Source organism: Phyllostomus hastatus, unplaced genomic scaffold, assembly GCF_019186645.2.
Source record: "Phyllostomus hastatus isolate PE091 unplaced genomic scaffold, TTU_PhHast_1.1 phas_contig_196, whole genome shotgun sequence".
In the NCBI taxonomy this organism is placed as follows: domain Eukaryota; kingdom Metazoa; phylum Chordata; class Mammalia; order Chiroptera; family Phyllostomidae; genus Phyllostomus; species Phyllostomus hastatus.
In genome coordinates this window covers 32,994,307-33,013,711 of record NW_025333709.1, presented here as the reverse complement: position 1 = coordinate 33,013,711, position 19,405 = coordinate 32,994,307, and the positions used below count along the sequence as shown (strand labels likewise).

The 19,405-nt window shown below is 38.6% G+C and overlaps 1 protein-coding gene across 1 annotated transcript in view; it reads left to right on the top strand.

Moving 5' to 3' along the window:
* The window catches only part of LOC123815622, a 61,355-nt gene extending 60,457 nt beyond the window's left edge, over positions 1 to 898 (top strand). The window contains exon 13 of the mRNA XM_045834035.1: positions 786 to 898. Within this exon, the coding sequence (XP_045689991.1) occupies positions 786 to 851 (66 nt within the window). The 3' untranslated portion in view covers positions 852 to 898. The remainder of the gene's footprint in view (positions 1 to 785) is intronic.
* The last annotated feature ends 18,507 nt before the right edge of the window (positions 899 to 19,405 follow it).

The window sequence follows — 19,405 nt, the reverse complement described above, 5'->3', positions numbered from 1 at the left end:
ATTTCTTTAAGTCTCAGATAGCACCTAGATGTCAAACTGATCACTTACTCTTTCTGGAAGTTTTTAGGGGGAGAAATCCACTCTTTCTCTATGACATAGGGTTATCTAGCAAGCTAGACAAGATAAATAGCACGAATTTGTGGGCTCTTCCTTGATTGTACCTAATAATGGTCTTGATTATGCTTGACTTACAAGCCTACATCCACGGTCATTTGTTAAGCAGCTAGTCTTTTCTGAAACTGGGACGCCAGTATGAGTAAGACTCAATCTTGTAAGGAAGAGAGCTTTCAAACTCCATGGGCAAAGTAGATTATTTGTTAATGCTTTTGAAGAGTGGGAATTATTTGTAAATAACATTTGTGAGCTTTTTAAATGTAATTTATTATTAGACACATCTACGGCACAAATGGCCTGGCCTGCTCCTTGCAGTGTGTCATGCTCCTTTTGTCTTGAGGCCCCGTATCTGGAACTTTCGGTTGCTCCCACGTTGGAAAGTCCTTAGTAACAAATTACCAAAAAGAAATGTTTGATAACTGCACACAGACCATTGTCTTTGATATCTGTGTCGATAATCATCAGCTTGGTGCCTTTCTTAATGTCGCACAAGAATGCACTCTCTTTCACAAGAGGATCTGACTGACCTCCGTCGATGGCTGTCCTAATAGCTGTTCTAAGGGTGATGGCTCCCCACTCAAACAGGGCTTTCTGTCCTCCTAGCACGATTAGCTACTGCTTATCTCTTTCCCTAATTCATCAAATATTTCCTGAGCATCTATTTGTTCTAGGGTGATGCTGCTCTCTGCTTTTGGGACCACATAACTTGGGCCTACTGCATTTCCCTGACTTTCTAAAAGCCACAGGATTTTTGTTTGTTTTTTCCTTTTGTTTTTAGAAAATATATTTTATTGTTTGTTTTCTTTTGTTTTTGAACAGTATTGTATTTTCTGTTGAGTAAATTCTTTGTAAGAAGGTTTTGGTTTGGTCTTTAATTATTCAGATGAACCCGAGAGTCCCTCAGCTGTCAACTGATAGGCATAGCTCTTTCCAGATTCACGGAGAAAGGAGAGCTCAGAAAGGCCATCCACAAACTTCTTTAGCAACTTCTGGGCAAAGTAAACTGACACACAAAACAGAAACAGAGGTGTGGGTGCATGGAACGGACCGACAGCCACCAGAAGGGAGGGTGGTGGTTTTGATAATTGTTCCAGTGCATGTCCTGGTTACACTAGAGATTTTCCCTGGTACTTGGACTAATAGGAAAGTAAGGTAACTCAGGTTTAATTGAATGTGGTTTGTCTTCATTTGATGGGACTAAGGAAAATTATAAGCATTAAAAAATTTAAATCACTTTAATGAAGACAAAGTAATTTCCTAAATTAATTAATATCATTTATTAACTACCATTAAACCCTTGTTAATTAAATAGAATGGTAAAGTTAAATAAAAAGATGGATGATTTCCTGAAGGAGATGAAACTGTGATTTAAACATTGTTCTTAATTGGTTTAATGGACACGTACAGCATCGTGTAATTCAGCCAGGACTTTGAACTACAGGATGATGAAAAATCTCACACAGGTAGAGCATGATGGGGCAGGAAACAATGAGGATTATTTTCCGGAGAATGACTGTAATCTAGTTTACTCTGTTTCAGTGGTTATTGACTTTTGTTAGTTAGAAATTCAATATACATAAATCAACTAGTATTTACTGAGTATCTCTGTTATGCCAGGCATAGGAGCTGAGGAGTTATGTGAGCAAAAATAGTTCCCTTTTAGAATCTGGTGAAAACGAGGGATCCTTCCTACAGAAAAAATACAGTGTATGCATGCAAAACTGTGGGCCTTGGCTAAGAAAAAATGGGAAGTTACTGTGTTCTGTTATCTCTTTCCTTTGTGTCTTTTATAGACTTGGTTTATTTCAGTTAACCAAAATGATGAGTAATCATTATTCATTATTATTTCCATTGCCATTTCAATTACGACAACTCAACTTGTGAGAAGTCTTTTAAATTAGCTCCTGTGAAATATATGAGTATTGTTGTGTGTACCAGAAGTTTGTTCTTTTTTATCACCGAGAATAGAATTTCACTGTATCAATATCCCACAATTTGTGTTTCTGTTTTTTCCTAATAGACATTTGTGCTACTTCCATTTTGAAGCTAATATTAATAAAACTGCTACAAACACTTTTGTGCTTGTTTCCAAATGCTTTTTGTAAACATTTATGTCTCTGTGATATTTATGTTTATAGTGATATTCTTGGGTCTTAGGGTGGGCAGATGTTTGCTTAACTTTCAGAGAAATTGCCAAGTAGTTTTCCAATGTGGTTGTACAGTTTTACACTCCCACCAGTAACATGTAGGAGTTCCTGATGCTCCACATCCTTGCCAAAATTGGCTATTGTTAATCTTTTAATTTTTGCTACTCTGATGGGTATGTGGTGGCATCTTATTGAAATTTGAATTTGCATTTTTCCAATAACTGAAGATCTTGAGTACCTTTTCAGCATGCTTTTTAAATATTTAGATATCTTCTTTTATGAAGTAAGTATTCTAGTCTTTCATGCATTACAGAAATCATTATGGATTTGCTCTTTATCTTTTCTATTAGTCTGTGGCTTGCCTTTTTACTTTAATAACAATGTATTCTCATGAATAAATGTTTTTAAATTTGATGAGATCTACTTTATTATTTTTGTTTTAGAATTAATGTCTTTTGTATCCTAAGAAATTGTTGTCTACCCGAGTAGGTTTTTTTTTTTAAAGATTTTATTTATCCATTTTCAGAGAGAGAGGAAGAGAGAGAGGGAGAGAAACACCAATGTGTGGCTGCCTCCTGAGCACCCCCCCACTGGGGACCGGGCAGCAACACAGGCATGCACCCTGACTGGGAACCGAACTAGTGACCTTTTGGTTCATAGGCCGGTACTCAATCCACTGAGCTACACCAGCCAGGGCTACCCCAGTGTTTTGAATACTCTTAACAGAGATAGAGATGAGGATGTATCTTTTTAAGATTATGAATTCACACTGATTTTTTTTTTTAATTCTAGAGAGAGAGGAAGAGAGGGAGAGAGAGAAACATTGACGTGAGAGAAACACCAGTCCAGGAACCAAACCTACAACCTAGGTGTGTGCCCTCACTGGGAATCAAACCCTCAACCTTTAGGTTTATGGGATGATGCTCCAATGAAGCAAACCACACCAGCCAAGCCACACCTATTTTTAGTTTAATTTATTCTTTCTTGTTTTGTGTTTATTTCTCATTTACCTTATTATTATCTAATTTTCTCATAGTAGCAACAACTAAGTTGTTCAATTGCATTTTATAACATAAACTTTTATTTGGAAAGAGAATGCTTTTGAAACTTAAATAAAAACACCCCACCAGACTTCACGGCATTTAAAGTCAATATCATCATCGTCATCTTTTACAATCCCCTGCATGAGGATAATCCAAGCAGAATTGTTTGTTAGGGACAATCTGGGTTTTCTGGGACCTGAAGCTTATGTAGTTTAGGGAAGATTTTTTAAGGTAAAGAATTTTGCATCCCTTTCATCTGAATTGCCACGTTTCCACACGTGTCAGACATGCCAAGATGCAATCTGGCATGTTGAGATACAGAGATATGCAAGTTGCCCTCAGAAGCACTCACTGCTTGTGTGTTGCTGTAAATTTGTACTTATGGAAATTGTGAAAATGTTTGTTTTGTTGGAGTCTCATAAAAATACATGAGCCCCAGCTGGTGTGGCACAGTTGTTTGGAGTATTGCTCTGTACACCAAAAGGTTGGTGGTTTGATTCCTGGTCAAGGCACATACCTAAGTTGTAGATTCAATCCCTGGCTAGGGAGCATATGGGAGGCAACCAATAAATATTTCTCTCTCTTTCTCAGATCATTAAACATATTTTTAAAAAATACATCAGACATGTTTACAGTTGTATACAATATAGAGCTTATTTTTGACAAAATAGAAATTTCATTTTCATTAGGAGACTCATTAGGAGACAATGAGGTCAAATCTTCAACTTGAAATTTTACATGTCTGATGCTTGGAAGAATTCTCCATAGAGCAGCTTCTGGCTTTTTTCTCTCTATGTTCGTAACATAATATAGGCCAGCATCCCCCGTCTCCATGTCATGACGCCAGATGAGTCACCGAGTGGGCACTTAAACTGTTCATGGAAGACAGTGTTCCCTGGGAGGCTACCAGTAACCTAATTACACAGGGAAGTAACTGACAATGACATCAGTATATCCCAGTAAGTCCAAGGAAAGTGTGTCTCAGCTCACCTGTCTCCTACCTGGATCTTCAAAAACACTTCTGGCCACTCCAATGCCACCCAACAGGTTGGAAAATATGACGGAGAGAAACTATTGGTTAGAAGAAAAAGCTGTCTTAAATAATTATAATTAAAATATATAGCATTTACAAAAATATAAGTACTTGGGAATATGTTGCTGGACCCTCTTCTAGACCTTGGAAAAGGCCTGTGCAAGGGAGGTGTTTTAAAGCTTGAGATTTATTATTTCACAGTAAATATGCTTCTCCAGATTCTTATTTACTCCAGGGCATAAATCAAATGCATAAAGTAAAAAGATTTTTAGAACTTTTATAATTTTTCCAAGCATACTTTCAAAAGCATAAGTATTGCTATAAACCATTGGAGAAAATGTCTAGTAATGTTATAAAGTGTATTGAATATTTCAAATTTGACATTTTCATGGTGAAGGGATGAGTTAAGCGGAAATTTGGGATTCTGAGGAATGAGCTCTTGAGTAGTTAAACTAGGTTAACCAGCATTTTTAAGTTGATAAAAATAATAGATCTTATTTGTACATCTTAAATGATGTATTATAATGCTCACATGTGACTTCCACTTTATTCTATTTAATTAAATAAAATTATTTATGCACCAAGATCATTGCCTGCCATAAAGAAAAATGTTAAGTATGTTAGTTTCATCCTCTTAGCTTCTAATTAAATTTAACAAAGATGTCGGTTGCATACTATTGTGCCCAAAGTTATGCTAGATTGAGTAATTAAGAAAATATATCTTTTTTATTTATTTAAGATATATATATATAATTCATAGTTTGAAAAGAAATGGGAAGGGGTAGCATTTAATTCAACAAATGCAGATTTACATTTCAAGCTATAACAGGCAGGGATTTAAAAAATATATATGTTTTATATATATATAAAAATGTTATATATATATATATATATAAAACATTGTCTCTGTCCTTGAGAAGTTTATACTTTGCTGCCACAATTTGACAGTAAAACACGTGTAAATAAGTGCTCTGTTGTCTTATATACATGACAGGTAGCTAGCCCTTTAGGAAAGGGCAGCCATGTGACCTGGAGTGGTCAGGTAGAATGTGAACTGATTCTTAATGAATGGACAAGGTCTGGATAGGCAGTGAAAAAAGAGAGGTTCCTGGAAGAGTAAATGCTTTCTCATTCACAAGCAGAGCAGATAGTTTTTTAAAGTATTTAGAAATTTGCCATATAGATTGTGGTGCTTGCAAATGCTCTTTTAAGTTGGTTATAAAACTATTCCTTAAGAGGTGTTTGGCTCAAATCTCCTTTAGAAATTCAGAGGAGGACTCAGAATAAGGAAGACAATCTTAAAAAAGAACAAAGTCGGTCAAGGTTGTGCTTAAGCCTTGGTAGCCAATTAGATTTTTACCTTTTGCCATTGAATGTGCATAGCTTGGAGGCAGCTGTACAATGCAGAATTTACTTTGTTGTTGCACCGTTGCAGCCAGGAGCTAGTAGCTTAGAGGTTCCTTCTCTGATTGCTCTTCAGAGGTGTTGTTAAAAGAACAGCTTCTCCTCCCAGAAAGCTTCTCTACAGACATTGATTGGCAAGTCTCCTTCTTTCTTCCATCTCCTTTGTGTTTCAGACAATACCATTAGGCATCCTCAAGCTAATTTCTTTTAATTTAGTTTTTTTATTGTTGTTCAAGTACAGTTTTTGACCTTTTCCCTCCACCCTTCTTGTTGACTAGGAACCTAATCAATGAAATGAGCAAACAATCAAACTAATTTAAATTTCCTGAAATGATCTGTTGTGGGTTTAGGAAGATCAGAGAAGTTTCCAGCAGAAGAGGTGATGGGCAACACTCCTGCCTGCTGGGAATTTCCACAAGTTCATGTCACAGTCACGGCCACCTTAGACTTGCAGTTTGACTTGTGGACCATGGTCAAGTTGTTGGAGATCATGTTCAAAGGATAAACATCACATGATATGAATTGACCTTTTAATATTAAAAAGAACCTTCCAGTTAGAACTAGACATTTATCAGCTGCATCTGGACATGGAAGCTACATGTGGGACAGGCTGTTTTTACATAATCATTTTGCAAATCAGTTTATCTGTGAACCCCAAGCCTCAGAATCCTTACCCCCTCCATACATGAGGTTAAAATTCCTTGACGTCACCCCAGACCTACTGAATCTGAATTTGGTGGGTGCCCAGGGGTCTCTAAGTTTCATAAATTCTCCACATAATTCTTAGAACCCAGGTTTGGAAGTCACCATGCTAGTAAGTTGGAAATTACTCCTTTCTAATTGTCCTGCTGAAAGTGCAGAGTCAAGACAGATCAACACAACTTAGTGGGGTGAACCTGACATCATTGTGCTGAAAACAAAATGTGCTTCACCAAATCATTTGCTGATAGTAGATAATTCATGCAGTAACTTCATTTGAATGTTTTCCTCCTAAATTTCTGTTCTTGAATTTATTTTTAGGTGATTATGAAAACACAAATGATTTGTGGTATTTCTGGTTATTTTAAACTGCTATTTAATTAAAAGTAATAGATAAAATCATTTGATTCTGTTCTTAATGTCCCAAAAGTGTACATTAGCTTAGTTTAATTTATCGTCAAAAGGAGACATAGTGTACAACAATTTCTGTGACTTTAAACCACACCCCCCTGACCAAAAAACAAGAAACCCTTCACACTATAAAACTCTTTTATTTGATGATCATTGTTCCTATGTCCCCTTAATGAATTTTAATCTATTAAATTATTGATGTATTTTAATTGTAATAAATACACATAACGTAAAACTACCATCTTAATCATTTCAGTGTACAGTTCAGAAATATGTTCACATTGTTGAACACCCAGTCTCCAGAACTTCTTCATCTTCCCAAAGTGAAACTTTGTCCCCATTAAACAGCGCCTCATTGCCCCCTCCTCTCAAGCCCCGACAACCACCATTCTGCTTTCTGTTTCTCTGAATTTGACTACTCCAGATGCCTCATGTAAGTGAATTCATACAGCTTGTCTTTTTGCAACTGGCTTATTTCACTCAGCATATCGTCCTCACGGTTTTTCCATGTAGTAGCATGTGTCAGAATTTGCTCTTCTTTAAAGAAGTGAAGAGTATTCCATTATATGCATATATACCACATTTCGTTTTCCATCCATCCATCAGTGGACACTTTGATTGCTTCTGCTTTTCGACTATTGTGAATAATGCTGCTCTGAGCATGGCTATACAAGTGTCACCACGAGACGCTGGATTCACATCTTTTGGATGTACACCCAGAAGTGAAATTGTTGGATTATATGGTAGTTCTGTTTTAAAAATTTTGAGGAACCACAATTCTGTTTTCCACCGTGGCTGCACCATTTTGCACTCCCACCAACATTACACAAGGGTTTCAGTTTCTTCACATCCTCTTCAGCACTTGCTACTTTCAAAGATCACCAACATTTTGATTTATTCTTTTTAGGGACCTTCATCAGCAACATGTTTTGTTGAGATAAGAGTTCTGGAGCAAGGTGAAGTTTTTGTAAGTTTTCTTAGTTTATTATTATAATTCATTTATATTTTACATTTCATAGGTTTGTTTAAATAAATAGAGTTACATAGAATTCATGCTTTATCTATCTCACATGGTCTATAATGTAGCCAATCATGACTTATATTGAATAAAATAAAACCAAGTATTTATATAGTAATTTACGTAGTGATGTACAGTTTACAGTGAGTCTTCATGTTTTCTTATAATAATCTCATATTGTTTCTCTGTAGCTGTAGCCCTTCTCAAATGCAAATCTGATCATTTCACTCTAATTTACGAGGTTTTGATAATTTCCCAATGTCCATAGGATAAAATTAAACCTCATAGTGGCAGACTACCCTCTCTAGCCTCATCTCTTGTTTCATCTTCTCCCACTCTGCACCTCAGCCAACTCAAACTGCGTGTGTGTAGCTTGCTGACTACCACAGCATACTATGCCTTTGAGTATTTACTTCTGTGGTTCCCTCTGGCTGAAACACCCTTCCTAACATCACAGCCCTCCCAACACCCCACACCTGATTCACTGGGAAAAATTACTAATGTACTTTCCTGAGACTTAGCTCAAGCGCCACCTTTTCTGTGATGTCTGTCGTCTCTCTCCCGTGGTGCCCTTGAGTTGTCCTCCTTCCCCTCTACCTCTCACCAAGTACAGGTACCCTTTTCTCTCTGCCCCCTGTGACCAGGACAGGTTTTCTTTACAGCACCCACCACATTTTACTACGTTGTTTTATATTTATCTTTGTCTCTCTTTTTAGACTGTGGGCCCCTTGAGGGCAGAGTCTGATCCAGTTTAACTCTAACACATCTCCAGTAACTGGCACTTAGTGGGTTCTCAATAAATGTACCTTGAATGGATAATTGAGTAAAGAGATGGTTGCATGGGTGGATGGGTCAATAGATGGGCAAATGGGTGGGTGGGTGAACAGATGGCTGGTTGGGGTAGGAGAGGGAGTATTAATACTCCTACAAGATTCAAAGTGAGTAAAAAAACTGCCTAGGATTATACCACAGTAATTTGGGGGGATAAAGGCAAAGAACACATCTTAAATTCAGGTCTTCTATCCTAATGCCTTTTTTCTCTACACAGAGTTGCCTTCTAAATTTAAAATTGTAATATTAAAAACATTGCAAAGGAGAACAATAATACATTTATTTAACCGATAGAGTTTTGTAGATAGGTAGATAAAATTAATCTGATTCCTTCAACCCATTTAATTGGGTTTCTGTTTCCTGATGCTCCTGCCTTATGTCATTTATGAAATATGTCATTAAAATTTAACCAAGGCTCCATATCATTTTATTGATAAAGTCTTGATATTAATATCAATACACAAGAAGTTACAAACATATGCAAAAGTTTTCCTTCAACATGTACCTCACAATGATTGTTTTCCTCCCATTTTTCCTATGGTGCCCCAGTAGTGATGCAAATAGCATGGACATTGCACCAAGAGACATCGGCCTGCACTAGCTCCTCAGGACTGTCACTCCCTAGTTATGTGACATTATCCAAGTCACCTCACCTATATGAACATCAGTTTCCTCACCTACAAAACAAAAATCATTATATCCCCTTCCTAGCATTGCTGTGAGGATTAAGTGAGAAACTATATGCCTAGTGTCCAGCACATATCAAGTATGCAGAACATGTTAGTTTCCTTTTTACATGAATTTAATTTATTTTTTAAAAAAGGTTCTTTTTTTTTTTCCCAGAATGCAATTAGATCGATCCAAAGAGCAGGTCTTGTGTTCCAAACAAGACTTTCATTTCTTAAAGGCAAAAAACACATCTCATTTATCTTTCTCATAGTCACTTACATATTTTGAAGAAATATTTCCTGATTTCTAATCATTTCCATCAGATATGTATATAAAATTTTTTTTTACTTTTTTTTTAAAGGAGAGGAAGGTGGAGGGAGGGAGGGTAGGAGAGAAAGAAAGACAGAGAGAGAGAGAAACATTGTAACATTGAAACATCGATACCTTGTTTCACTTATTTGTGCATTCATTGGTTGCTTCTTGTATGTGCTCTGACCAGAGACTGAACCTGCAACCTTGGCCTATCGTGATGACTCTCTAACCAACTGAGCTACCCGGCGAGGGCCTATAATACTTTCAAGTCACTTATATGGATTATCACTTACTGTTTACTTCAAAAGAAGAAATGCCTTCATTTCTAGAACTTCAGGAGGTCACCACTGAAGGAAGATGACTGATTATGGCCTTCACGTGTTGTCACAGTGCAATGTCTTTATGAATGGGGCTCAGGTGGAGGGTCAGAAACAAGCTCATCTGGCCTCACATTTATCTGGTTTTATACACTGACTCCATCCTTGATGAGCTCTGGAGGAATGAGGCTTAAGATTAAATTATGTTTTTCTCAGAGCCTGCTATTAGGATTCTAATATATATTGTATTTAATTTTTTATTTTGCAAATATGTAATTAAAACAATCACATTGAATGAATAGTTACATTTTCTCTCATAGTCTGGACAACTACTAATTTGCTTTCCTGAATAAAAATTATTCTGTTCTACAAGTCCCAGTTCAAGTCCCACTATCCCCCAAAATACTAATCATTCATTTTCGCCATTAGGAACATTTCTTAAAGCTCGACCAAAAATAGATTATGTGTCTTGGATGTGTTAAGTTTTAATTGGTGGTGTGGCTCTTTCCTTATGAATATGATTCTCAGCTTTACATTTATTTTAGAATCCTGTAGACATAGTTTATATTCCCATTTTATTTGACTCCTGGAAAACCATTGAATTAATAAAACTATTAATTCAACTATTACAGTTGAATTAATTAAAAAACTCATGTTTAACTTGATTCTTCTGGTCTCTTGCTTAATTTCATTGATAAAAAGGTACTTTTTATTTTTAGTGACTGAGGCTCTCTTACAATTTTAGGGCTTGGCAGAAACATTGGGCTATTCATGTGATCTTCATTTGTACCTGGTAAGAGTGCAGCCTTTTCCCAATGCGGTCCCTGAACCCTTCCTAGGAAAGTCGTGTGCTTTTCCCCTTTGGTCAACACGTGGGAGCTCACAGAGCAAACGGCTTCTTGCAGCATCTACAAAGGGGAAATCCAAAGGAGAGGATGAGCTCATGAGAATAAAAAAGTTCAGGTTCAGGATTACTGAAATAGTTCAAATAGAATTACAGTTTTTTAAAAATTGGCCATGTAATTTTATTTGGTCTCATAGCCTCTTTTCAAGAGTAAATACCTTTTATTTCATCAGTCACTTTCCATGTCAGGATTTATGCCATGTTAATGGAAACCATAAAAAGACTCAGGCTTTTCTCTTGCTTTTTGAGAGTCACAAAAGTTTTGAAATAATATAAAGTAAGAGTATTTATTCAAGGAAGCTTTGAAACTCATGTGACCAGAGCCTTGCCTGTAGAATCCATACAGGATGAGCCCACAGAGCTGCTTGCCGTGAGGCCAGCCTCTGCCTTCCTGAGCAGGCAGTGGCAATGGGACATTTGTATTAGAGCAGTGGAACAACCCTAGAAGAAGAGTCGCTTAACGAGACACCAGACTTTCAGGCACATCCAAACCAGAATATTCTGTTTTCCTCTTTGAAAATCCTACAGGATTCTAATTCACTCCCACCGTGCTACAGGAAGTACTTAAGAGGCCCAAATGTCTGTCACAATGAATTGGGCAATAGTGATTTAAAAAGAACACAAATTTCAAAACCAGAAGAAATAACCCTGCTAAACCTTGGGAGAGACAGAAATTGTGAATAATTGAAGAGAGAAAGAAGTCCAATGTGAGAAAAGGATCAGTCTCTTGCTCACAACTCTATCCCTGGCACATAGGGACCCATCCGAAACAGAAGGGTACAGCAGAGGTCAGAGGCAGAGAACCTGACACAAGAGAAGGAGAGGAGAACCGGAACAAGGACCAGAGCAGAGGCACAGGACACTATCTTACTGACCGAGATTACAGTGAAGATCAGACCCACACTCAACACTACCTGAAAATTGTTGTACAGCTACCTATCTTACATATAAACTCTGCATAGCTTATCTCATTTAGGGTACATATTTTCTTAATTAATCCTTTGTGGTCCTTATGCAGAATCCCTTAATGTTTTGGTAAGGAGGGATGTCAGGTCACATATTTTCTTAATTAATCCTTTCTGGTCCTTATGCAGAATCCCTTAATGTTTTGGTAAGGAGGGATGTCAGGGCCCTGACTGGGCCCAGGTGACTTTTACTGGGCTAAAAGTAACAAGGATGTGCTATGCCTATGAGGAGCTACTGACTGGTCTACCCAAGTGGCCCAGATTGGGTAGACCAGTGAGTAGCTCCTCATAGGCATGGCACATCCTTGTTGACTGATTAGGCCCTTGGGTGGGGTTGAGGGACACATGAACTCTTTCAAACCCATGTTTGACCCTCAACTGCATTTCCCTTATGAATTAGACAACTAAAAATAAGTAAATGTGTCTATTCTCTCCTCTAGATCAGTGAAGGAGTGGAATGCATTTTTATTCTCAAGAACTTGTTTCTCTCAGAAGCCAGCACTGATTTCAGGAGAAGTGCTTCAGAGCTGGTGTGTGCCTGCCCCACAGAGGAGGCCCTTAGGGAGTACCTGGTGGAGCAGCAAGTGTGGAATGAGTACAAGGCCAGGCTCTTGGCTCGGCAGCTGAAGAGATGAAGCTGACCCATGAATGGGATAGCTCATTTTATTTTTAATGAAAAGTCTTTAAAAAAATGGAAAAACACAACTGGGAGGTTGTTTTAATAAATCCTTAAAAGTGCCTCCATAGAGGTCAGGCAATATTTATTTATTGCTTGAATCAGTGATGCTACACCCTAACTCGCTCAGAGCTCCTTCTGGAAACTTTCTCATCCTGGAAACATAATTGAAATTTGGTGAGATATACTGTTGTTTGTCATTGAATGGTGTGTTTAAGATTTAGTTAGTAAAGTGGCATCATTTCACATTGGAAATTGTTCTCCATCTATTTGTTAGTGATAAAAGCAGTCCATGAAACTATAACTAATAGGATTTCAATAAAATGCATATGCATTTTTACAGCATGATCAATGACACAAAAGTTATCTCAGAGGCTCTTTATGCTACCCTCATTTCTTATTTTTTTCATTCTTTTTTCTTCTTGCTGTTCTGATTTGTTTTTTGATTCCTTATGTTCAAAATCATTGATCTGATTCTCATCTTTGTCCACTCTACTGTTGATTCCCTGTAAATTGTTCTTTATTTCAGTTAGTGTATCCTTCATTTCGGACTGGATATTTCTTATGTTGTTGAAGTCCTCACTAAGTTCCTTGAGCATCCTTATAACCAGTGTTTTGAACTGTGCCTCTGATAGATTACTTATTTCCATTTTGTTTGGTTCTTTTTCTGGAGTTTTGATCTGTTCTTCATTTGGGCCATGTTTCTTTGTCTCCTCATTTTGGCAGCCTCCCTGTGTTTGTTTCTATGTATTAGGTAGAGCTGCTTTGACTCCATGTCTTGGTAGTATGGCCTAATGTAGCAGGTGTCCTGGAGGGTGCAGTGGCACAGCCTTCCTTATCATCCAAGCTGGGTACTCAAGGTGCACCCTCTGTGTGTGCTGAATATACCCTCCTCTTATAGTTGAGCCTTGATTGCTGTTGGCAGGTCAATGGGAGGGATTTACCCAGGCCAGTCACCTGCAAGGACTGGCTGTGACCACTGATCACCACCCTCCACCCTCCATGGAGGATCATCTGTGCCAGGGCCTACTCCATTGAGTGGGACTTACTTCAGTGGGGCTCCTGTGCCCACTGAATCTGCCCCTCAAGTGTGTCACTTGTGGAGGTTGTTGGATGGTGGTACTCCGACATCATCTATAGCTGTGCACTGGGTGTGTAGGCTCTGGGGTTTCCCAAGACATTCAGGCCAAGGTCAGCCACCACCTGTGCTCTATCTGGGGCCACTTGGAATAAGCTATAAAGCAATCTGCAGATCACTGCTACTTGTGCTGTGCTTGGAGGTGCCCAAACACGGACAGACTATGAACCAAGGCCAACTGCTGCTAGTGTCGGGCCTGGGGCCACTTAGCAAGAGGTACAGGAACTCACTGAGGCCAGCGGCTGCTTGTTTGAGAGGATTAGGAATATCTGAAGCATGAGCCAAGACAAGTCATTTGTATGGAAAAGCCACAGAGAATCACCAGGGCAGGGCAAACAGTGTGAGCCAGGTTGATGGAGTCTTAGATATGGTCCTTACCTGTCTGTGGCTCTGTGGAGGGAGGGAGGCTCAGAAAAGGAGCCTCTGTTTGCTGCTCTGTCTGGGAGAAAGCTGTCCCCCAGCTCTACCCCTGATGTCAGACACTTCAGTTCCTTCCTGTATTCCACTGGTGCCTTCCAAGCTGCTGCTCTGGTGCTAGAGATTATAGGGAGTGAGTCTGAGTAAGTCTGTGCATGGGTCCTTTAAGAGGAACCACTTGGGACTCCAGAAGTTTCTTCTACTGACTCCATCACCACTGGTTTTTACAGCCAGATGTTATGGGGATTATCTTTCTGGCACTGGAACTCTGGACTGGGTGGCCTGGTACCCCTCATTCCTGAGATATCCCTCCAGGTGGGTGTGGGACCAGCTCATTTCACATCTCTGCTCCTCCCACCAGTTTATATGGATATAGTTTATTCTCAAATTCCAAAGTTGTAGGACTTGCATTCAACTCGATTTCTGACAGTCTGAGTGATGGTTGTTCTATAGTTTAGTTGTAATTTTGATGTGGTTGTGTGAGGAGGTGAGGTGCGTTTACCTAGGCCACCACCTTGGAGAATCTCCTCATTTGCTCACATCTGCTCCCTGGGATCGTCTTTTCACTCCTGAGTCCCCAAAGACTGACCTAAACCTCACCCTCACTCAGGTTCTCATTTCAGAGGGGCCAAAATAAGAGAAGGCCTTGCCTGTTATGAAAAATGTCACTAAGAGTCTTCCTTGAACTTTGTTAGTTGAATAAAAAGTGGCCCTAAAATTTTTAACTTTAACTTTTTATTTGAAAATAATTTAAAACATAAAAATGTAATAATGGTATAAAGAACTCGCATATATTTTTACTCAGATTCACCAATTTTTAATGTTTTGCCATATTTACTTGCTTCCTCAAAGGCCTAAATTCTGAAGCTTATTAAAATATCCATGTCAATCATGCATTGCTTTTATTGTATATTTATAATATGATTTAATCTTATTTTGTTTTCATTTAACCTGTGTTTTATCTCTTGGGTAGTCCCTAATCCCCTTACATTTGTTTTACTCATCTTAAATGTAAAGATAACATTTATGATTTCAATTTATCATAAGGATTTAGCTAATTGTGCATACAAGCATTTAGTATACAGTAAGTGCCCAATAAATATTAGGCTTTTGTTCCTTCATTCTTTCAACAAATATTTATTGAGAAACATTTTGTTGTTGTTCTTACCATGTGTCTTTGATGAGTGATAAATAATATAACCTCAGGAAGTAAGCACTGGAAATAATAGTAAAAATTGTCATACATAGACACAGATGAAATAAATGATATCTGAGCTTCAAGATCATTTGCAGGGGAAATAAGCAGGAGTGTAGAGAGAACAAGATTATTGAAGCTGAGTGATGGGCACATGAAGTTTTGTTATACTCCCCTCTTTCTTGGATACATTTGAAGTTCTTCATAATACATTTTTTAAAAAGTACAAAGATGCTCACACCAAATTAACCACTCTCAAATGCCTAGTAAATGTCACATTTCCTCAGGGTTAGGTCATTTAATTGGTTTGAAAAGTGGTAGAATGAGACAATGAATCTTAAGATTCTAATGATCACAGGAGTCAGCTTCCTGTACCTTTACCATTAATTTTACAGCCACTTTCCACATTTTTTTTTTACTATTGAGCCTTGATACAAATTGTGTTCACATATTTACCCACTGGCTATGACTGAATAGTAAATTATTCATATCATGCTTATTCTAATACATGGGCATTTGTAAAACTACATTTATAAATGTGATTCTTAAATCTACTAGTCAACTTAGGCCTTAAGCAATGGGAATCCAAACATTTTAGTTTAAACTTGAATTATGAATAGCTATATTCTGAGAGTAAACAGCACAATTTTCTTGAATTATTATCAGTAAACAATAGGGAAGTTATCAACGTGAATAGTTTCCAGGTTAGAAAACTGAGCATTTATTGTGGACCTCTGGAACTCAGTCTTCAAATGACTTCTCAGATGACTGGGCATTTACTCCCCCCCTCCCACCTCCTTCAAAATCTTGCACTAATAATTATCTTCTACCCAATTGCATCTTCCGTCTCTCTCCATGTTCTTACTTCGTGTGGTTTTGTGGACTAGTATGATCCGTTATGCCTTATCTTAAAATACTGTGTAACTCGTTCCAGGCACAAAACTCTGGCAGGCACACAGGAAGAGGACAGGAGTACCTGCTCCAGGTGTTAAGACAGCGTGGACAGAGAAGCAATGACCACCAAATACCCCAAGGACTGTGGCCTTGGACTGTGGCACTAATTTGCCTTCAAGCTGCTTCTTACATGGCCACCCCTGGGCAGTATGCTGCAGGTTAAATGAGAGCAGAAATAGTTTAATGATAGTTAAGTCTCCCAAGCAACTTTGAATAGGCCAATAAGTAAAGAACAAAATAAGAAACCACACAGAGGAATATCAGCAAAGGGTTGATTTTGTCCTTTGAAAGCCCACAATTAGCTCTGACCTCTTCCTTCATGATCTTCCTGTTCCTTCCATTCCTTCAGGGTCCATTCTGACCACCTGATAGCAGATGCTGCAAGTCTGACTTCATCGTTTCATCGGCAGTACATGGTTTTAGAATGCAAAAGTTAAATTTTTAAAAGCAATGGATTCTAAGTGGAGGTTTTTACACCTGGTAACATTTTGGAAAAGGGGAATTAGCATTTTTCTCATTTCCATCCTTATTATATTGGAACTCTTTAGGAGGACACTAGTGGAAACAGACTCAGTTGGGCTTTGTTTAATGTGTACTCACTGATTACTGAGAAATGTCCGTCTGAATCACTGGGCTGGTTCCTTAGTTTTGTTCTTACAGTTGCTCTCCACAAGATATTAACTTAATTCTCCTCTCCCATTCTCTGCTTATTATAGCTATGGCTCACCAGAGATAAATAATTCTAATATTCAAAGTCAATAATATTTATTTAGTGAAATTAGATATAACTTTACTTTGGGATGGAAACTTGGTGCAGAATGCCATGCATTTTCATTTTATGTTTCTTCTTCTGTCTTATGGTGATAAGTGGATTTGCTGTGTTTAATCACTAGGTCTTAGAATTGAAAGGTGCCTTGTGTATCAGTGCAGGAACTGATTCATTTATTATCCTCTGTACCTAGCCCCTGGAAAATAGTATGTGCTTAGCAAACATTTGCTGAATAATTTTATTTGGTTCAGTCTTTCCACCTAGTGCCAGAATATTTTCAATCATTTTCCTGAAAGATGGTCCTTCATATCTTCTGCTTGAACCTTTCCAATTCCAGGGACTCTCTTCCTTCCTTCTCCCCACCCCTTCCTTCCTTCCGTAGATGTATGTTGAGTTCTTGTATGTTCAGGCTCTGGCATATTTTGAGAAAAAATACCTTCTCTGTCTTCATGGAATTCACAGTTAGTAGAGGGTCAAAAAAGAAAAGTGAAGGCAGGACTCTGATAATTGCACAGAGGGTAAAATGGCCTCTTCCAGGAAGTCAGGGAAGATTCCACAAAGGTGAGAAAAGTGAGATGAGCAGGGGTGGGTTTGGTATAGAAAAGAAGGAAGATCACCCGGGCAGAAGGACCTACACATTCAGGACCAGGAGTGGGAAGAAGCCTGCTGTACACCAGGGTCTGAAGGAAGGTCAGGATAGCTGCCACCAGCTGAGTAAGGGGGTAGTGAGTACGAGCTGGGCCTGGACACCAACAACAGAGCCAGCCACAAAGGGCCCTGTAATCCCTGCTCAGGAACTTGGGCTTGATCATAAGAGCACTGGGAAGGCACCCAGTGGTTTTCATAGAGGGGTAGCATGGTCAATTTGCATTCAGCTCACTGCTAGGTGTGTGTGTGTGTGTGTGTGTGTGTGTGTGTGTGTGAGAGAGAGAGAGAGAGAGAGAGAGAGAGAGAGAGAGAGAGAGAGAGAGAAAGAGAGAGAGATCTTCCTTCTATGCACTTAAAACTTCTTCCACAGGACTTTTTCCTCTGGTCTTGCTCTTTCTCCAAGATCTCTATAGAAACAAGCCTCCTCAGTGAGGGCTTTTCAAACCCCAGTTCTGTTTCAGTTTCTTATTATCCTGATCATATCCTGTGCTTTATATATATCTATCTTCTTTTAAAAATGTAGCTAATAGAGTTGAGTATAACTCTCCAGAAAGTTCTGGAGAACAAATACATTGTTTTCTGTAATATGGACACTGTTCTTGAACACACACACCATCAAATGCTCCATAATAAGTCTGTAGTCCACTAAACCACCCAACCCCCAGATATTTCAGGTGCTGTGCCAATAAATTAGGAGGCTTCTCTCATTATATTTTTGCTCCATTATTTGTCTGTTTTTTAACATGAATAAGTAAAACGGTCCCGGGCATCATCCTTGACACTGCCACCAATTTAGCTGAATAATCCTGGAAAGGTCACATAGTGTCTCCAGGCTCCTGTGCTTTACAGAGAGCAAAACTTCTTTCCCTGGTCCCGAAATTTCCTTCTGTGTAGTGGCAATCCCATTCCTGAACCAGTCTTAGGCTCTCTTCATTCCTGTCACTCACTCTACCCAGAGAGGGAGTGATTTAGTCTGATGGGTGAGTTTGGAAGGAGAAAATGAACATCTGCAGGTCAATGCCCTTTCTCCCCTTTCTTTGCAAGCAAACGGCACACCGAAGGCATGTGCTCTGACCTGCTCTCCCTGTGCTGTAAGTTTTGCGAGGGGTTTGAGCCCCCAAGGGAGGCCTGCAATAGTCCTGGAGGGGTCTGTGTTAGGAGCCCCGCTTGCCTGCAAATTTAAGCCAGTTGCTTCATTATTTATCAGTAATAAGGTGATAGCTCTGTCGTGTGTGATTGTCTTATTTCTGAATTGGTTCAGCACTCAGTGCTATTTCTTGAGCTTTCCCAAATAATGAAATGAATAATCACCCCAAATAATGGATAACCAATATTTACTTTCTAAAATTCCTTGTCTCTAGGAATATGACCTTACATTTATTCCATTAAATGTCTGTAGGTTTTCCTCAGCTCATTCTTTATTACAGCCAAAATTAGTATTAATTGGTACCCAGTAGTCTGGAGGAGTTAATTCATGTCCTAAACCAATTAGCTGATTCCGAGGAAGTGAAGCTGGTCCTGGAGTGCATTCTAGAGAAAGAATGCAGTATAGTGGAATGTTGCCATATTACTATTCTCAATGTTCCTCTCTTATTATGCTATTCTCAATACCATATTGCAATTTTATGGAAGCTCCCATTAGTAAAATGTCATTTCTTAAAAAGGCTCAAAATCAGATCTCCTCTGTATTCAATTCCACTCTGTTATAACGAATGTCACGGCAAGGTCTATGCTACACATT